Genomic DNA, 5,553 nt, shown 5'->3' with positions numbered 1-5,553 from the left:
TTTCTTTTTTCGACCATGTGAGTAGCGTAAAGTCTATTTTTTCACAAGTAGGCAAAGTGTTTAAGGTGAATTATACATTTTTATACTTATAAGTACTTTAATTAATAATAACGGATAACACATACATCATCTTTTATATTAGATACCATTATCATTAATTATTTTATTTAAAATTTAAAAATTAAGTAAAGTTTTGCTATAATAGGAACTCTTAATATTTAGAATTCAAAATTGAATAATATTTTAATTTATATTAATTATTTTTTTACTTGAATTGTGTAAAATAACTATAACTCCTTATTTTAATTCTTGTCCAAAGAAGAAAACTCAAAAATTTAATTTCAAATTCCTACTTATCATGATCTAATAACAACTGAATAATGTATATGAACGAACAAAGTTATACCGATTTTGACAATCTTGTTTTGAATTAAGGAATCATCAAAATATCAAGGTATATATTCTTCTACTTTGAATGATAAATTCAATTATAATTACAATATTGTCAATTCAAATGAGAGAAATGAGTTTGCATATCTATACTCTATTACTATATTAAAAGCACGAATGTCTTAGTAAAATATCGTTTGCCTTTTTTACCCTTTAAAAATAGACTTTGTATTAGACAAAATCGTAATTTAGTTATTTTTCTAATATTTAAGACTTTGAAATTAGCTTAAATCTTGGTTATTAAATCTTTCCTTATTTGAATTATATAAAAAGTCTTAATATTAGGACATTAAAAAAATTATCGTTTTCGGTAAATATGATTTTTGCGTTTTCCCCCCTTATGTTTGCTTACTATAATTTCAATGAAATGTTTGACATTTATTCTTCTTATAGGGCATTTAGAATTCTAAGGGGAAGCTTTTGTATATCATTATTGCTATAAAGTAGAGGTTTATATTCAATTAAGTATTTTTTTTTTAAAATTAGTGAATGTAGATTTCGAATATTATACAAAAAAATAATAAATAGAAAAATATTACCCGACTAGGAAAGGAGTTTAAGAATTATCCATATTTTTTTATATTATTATAAAAGTACGAAGCCGCAATGCAATTATTTTTAAATTTTTTTAACATTGAGAACAAATAATTAAGTCTTTGATCAACTACTCCCTCGGTTTCAGTTTATGTAAAACTTTTTAGTTTTTCAAGCTTCAAGCTATATAAACTTTGACCAAAATTCTAAAATAAATTTTTCAGCATATTGACACGAGAAAAAAATACAATTTATAGTATTTTTCATATTATTTTTGAATATCCAAATATTAACTTTAAAATATCGAGTTAATCTAATTCAATTTAGCTTCAAAAATTAGTCAAATTAATTCTTGAAAAGCGAAAAGATCCACATAAACTAGAAAGAGAATAGTAATTAGCAAAATAATTCAATCTAATTCTTTATTAAAAATTGTCATATAAGCAAAATTATTTTTAAAATTAATAAAACTCTTATGGTACATCAATTTATTTCCACAAGAAAAGCATTGACAATGAAAGAAATAAATAAAATAGAGCAAAGTTGATTAGGTAACAAAATAGCAATAATTTTCATAAAATATCCACATATGTCTCAAGAAATTACAATAATGCATATGTAAGACAAAATTTCTTTATTTGTTGAACTATCTAAATTGGATCAATATTTATATATTTAGGAGCTGAGATCTTTTTTAACAATTTTATTCAATAACTCAAACAAATTATTTAATATAGTTACTTAATTTTTTTAAACTTGTATACTCATGATATAGGGTGGTACGCGCATAGTTACCCAAAAAAAGTGGGTAATGGGAGTATATATCATAGTTACACTTGGCCCCAGCTGATACGCATTCTTCCATATTTTATCTCAAGCTTTAGCGTCATCCACGTGATTTCCACGTGCCTCTCCTTCTTCTTTTCCACATAACCCCATTTCCACTTCACATAAAACATGAATCCATCTCCCACAAGATTTTCCTACTAAAGTTTACGGGTTTTTTTCACTTCAAATTTTGGTATAATTTTCTGGGTGCGGAAATTCACCAGCCGACTGGTCAACGATCATGAATCAGTCTCAGCTGCTGAACCGGAGTTACCACCCTTGGCCACCCCCACGTCCCACAATGAGACCCGAAAATCAAACCGCGCCGGTTTTTTCACAAGGACCTAGTTATACTCCAGGGAACGTAAACCGGAGTAATTGGAAAACCCACCGGCCGAACAACAAACCGCGCCGGTTTTTTCATAAGAAGAAACAGAGTCAAAATCACCGTTTTACGCCTTTCACTCCGCACAACACGACGTCGTTTCTTATCCGTGCAAAAAAATCCGGTGGAATCGCCTCTTTGGTTTCCCCATGTCCGGTGACTCCGTCTGTTCTACCGACGCCGAAGTTTTCTCCGGCGAGGGAAGTTTTAGCTGACGTGGCGAAGGAAGAGTGGGGTGTAGACGGGTACGGGTCGATGAACGGGTTAATCCGGGTCAGATCACCGGAGAATGAACATGAAGAAGAGGATGAAGGAGAAGGGGTTATTGTTTCGTGGGACAGTGATGTTGAGGAAGTGGAGAAGAGATTAAGCCATGATTTGAGCCGTTTTGAGATGATATATGACCCGAGAAATAGCGGGTCGGGTCGTGATGCATTTGGGTTTGGTTACAGAGTTGATGACGTGGAAGAACATATTGAGAGATTGGAGGAAGAAAACACGGAGTTGAAAGAGAAAATGTATGTAATGGAGAGGGAGTTGGAGGAATTGAGGAAAAAGGTTCGGTATTTAGAAGGTGGTGAAGATGAAAATGGAAACGGGTCGGATAATGAAGCGGGTTCTGAGAGAAGTGTAGGAGATTGAGGTGCCCGCAAGCTGCTCCGAACACCACCATCATAAAAACAAAAAAAGAAGAAGAAGAAAAGTGTAGTAGATTGAGGTGGCCATTGAAGCAGAAGAAGATAAATTGTTATGGACTGTTTTCTTCTGGCTTTTGTATAGTTTTGTTGTTTCTAGGTTGGTAAGAGTGTAGATCTTAGGATGTTAATGTCGCTTCTCTTGTTAACTTTTGATGTGTAGAAGTAGTTGTGGTAGTAATCCTTTGATCTGACTAATAAAACTTCTGGATTATCAATTTCATTAAGCTTAATTTTTTGGTTAGTTACATGCCTAGTTTAACTGCAAGTACCAGTCTTGATAATCCAGGTTCAACAACAAATGTATGAAAAACTTTGAAGCTTCAACGTTCCCCTCAATGTATAAACAATTGTGCTATGCATCGGATAATCATAATTTACAAACTTTATTGAGAGATTAAATTTGTACGTTTTGTGCTCTCCATGTATTAGCACTTAGCAGAACTTGTTTTATTTTTCTTTTTTCTTTGGAGGAAGAGAGTGGTCAAATTTTCCAACGGCATGATTTAGAAGAAGTAACCATATTATAAGGTGTTAAATAAGAATAGAGAAAAGCAAAAAGATGACATCTTTGGATTTGATGTCTCTCCTGTCATTTTGCTAACGTCCAGAATTATTACTGTCAAGAAATTGAAAAAGATGACAGCACAGATTGTGTTAAATAGCTAACAGCAATAAAGGAAATGCAGTGAATGATAACAAACATATACATATAACACCATTCAAATATAGAAATTAGTACTTCAAAAAAACATGTAATACCAATATTGAAACGCAGGGAAATCTAGAAATACTTCAATCAAATCAATGTGTTCCAACAGATCATAGCATCTGGAACTCAACATATTACTCTGTGGCAAATCCTGAATGTGCAAGATTACTGAACTTTCATCTTCGTCACTGTGATGAAGTTGAATGAAAGGTCAATAATAGTAATTATAACCGCGTGATGGCCCAACGTAGCTTGCAGCATTGTCCAGAGCTTGCATCATGAGCATGTGTTTCATATGTTGTTCTTTCAATCTGCGCTGAGCTTCATAATATGATAATTCTGACTCCTCTTCTTCTCCTTCTCCTTCACCTTCTTCATTTTCTTCCGTTTCGACTGATGAATTCTCGTCTGGTGGTGATTCAGATACTGGCTTCATTTTGGGATTTTCTCTAGGATTCTTGGCTGATTTTTTCTTTGTTGTCCTAACTGATGAACCTTTTATTGGTGCACTAATGACCGGATCAATATTGACTGCTTTCTTGATTGGTTCTTCCTTTGGTTTCATGATCACTGCATTTTCTTCTCCTTCTTCATGTTCTTTTGGTTTATCTGCTGAAGTTTCTGCTGGTTCCTCGTCCAATGATTCAGCTACTGGCCTCATGTTGGGATTTTCTCTAGGACTCTTGGCTGATATTTTCTTTGTTTTCCTTACTGCAATTTTAGGTGGTGCAGCAATGACTGGTTCATTGATTGCTTTCTTGACTGGTTCTTCCTTTGATTTCATGATCACTGCCTTTTCTTCTCCTTCATTTTCTTTTGGTTTCTCGTCCGGAGATAGTGGCTTCATTTTGGGGCTTTTTATAGGATTCTTGGTTGATTTTTTCTCTGTTTTTTTTATTGGACTTCTTGTTGGTGTACTAATGACTGGTTCAATGATTGCTTTCTTGATTACAGGATTTTCTTTCGGTTTGTTGACATAACATTCAATATGTGTTCCAAAATCACAACCAGCACAATAATACAACCAGTAATTATGATCCGTCTTTCCATGACAGAGATCACAAACAAAAATGGTGTTTTCATCCTCATCATCAAAAGGGGAACCAAATGTAAGTTTAAGTTCATGATGGTGTTGGTCAAATAAGACAGTTTGAGGCAAAAGAGCACATTTCAAGTGCAAATCAAAGTCACAATGAGCACAACTTAGGCTACATGATTTTCCTTCAGATCCACAGGCATTACAGGTAAAAGATCGGCTAGAATAAGTTGGTGTTGGAAGAAGAGTTAAAGGGTGAGAAGGATGAGAAGGGTGTACCAGAGAACGAGGCGCGTTGAGACAATTCTCATGGAGGTAGAAATTGCAAGAGATGCAGCCATGAAATGGCTCGAAAATAGGCTGCTCACAGGCTTGGCATTGAAGTTCGTCACCTTCATTAAGAACAAGTGATTTTAAAATATGGTGGTGGCTGAAATGTTGGTTATCTTGAAATTTCATGTCTCTCAATTCTATGTTTTCAACGTGTGGTTTCTTTTGGGGGATATAGACTTGGTTTATATGGCTTTCTTGAAAATGAAATATGTGAATTTAGTACATCCACCATCAATTTTTCTTAGTATTTCTTGTTCTTGAAGTCAACCGCTGACTTTTAGAGAACTGAAGAGAGTTCTGATTTTGGAATTTTCAACCTAACGCACCACCTTAGGTAATATGTGCTTGTTCGTCTGTGTTATCCGAATATTGGAAACAAAATAAATTAACAAAACAATGGAAGAAGAGAAGCTGTAGCCAGCGGCAGTCCTATATGTGTAAATAATTTTGAAGTTAAATCGATTTTTCCCAAGTATCTGCAAGTACTTTGGTGTGGTTTGCAACTTGCTTGAAGTTCTTAATCGATTAATAAGAAGTCGTTTGGTTCACATATTAGTTAATTATGCGAAATAATAATGTA

General features: G+C 33.6%; 1 protein-coding gene across 1 annotated transcript; it reads right to left on the bottom strand.

Annotated features, from left to right (window-relative positions):
• Window positions 1-3,598: 3,598 nt before the first annotated feature.
• On the bottom strand, window positions 3,599-5,275 carry LOC107781618 (uncharacterized). Its single transcript, XM_016602354.2, has one exon. The coding sequence runs from the start codon at window positions 5,097-5,099 to the stop codon at window positions 3,816-3,818; it is 1,284 nt and encodes a 427-aa protein (XP_016457840.1). The 5' UTR covers window positions 5,100-5,275; the 3' UTR covers window positions 3,599-3,815.
• Window positions 5,276-5,553: the final 278 nt, after the last annotated feature.

The sequence above is a fragment of the Nicotiana tabacum genome, chromosome 7, assembly GCF_000715075.1.
Source record: "Nicotiana tabacum cultivar K326 chromosome 7, ASM71507v2, whole genome shotgun sequence".
Classification (NCBI taxonomy): Eukaryota; Viridiplantae; Streptophyta; class Magnoliopsida; order Solanales; family Solanaceae; genus Nicotiana; species Nicotiana tabacum.
The sequence above is the reverse complement of the archived record's forward strand: the minus strand, read 5'-3'. Positions and strand labels throughout refer to the sequence as shown.

What these genes read in the sequence shown, in the direction of transcription:
- LOC107781618 (XM_016602354.2), bottom strand. Translation starts at nt 5,099, where the DNA reads ATGAAATTTCAAGATAACCAACATTTCAGCCACCACCATATTTTAAAA.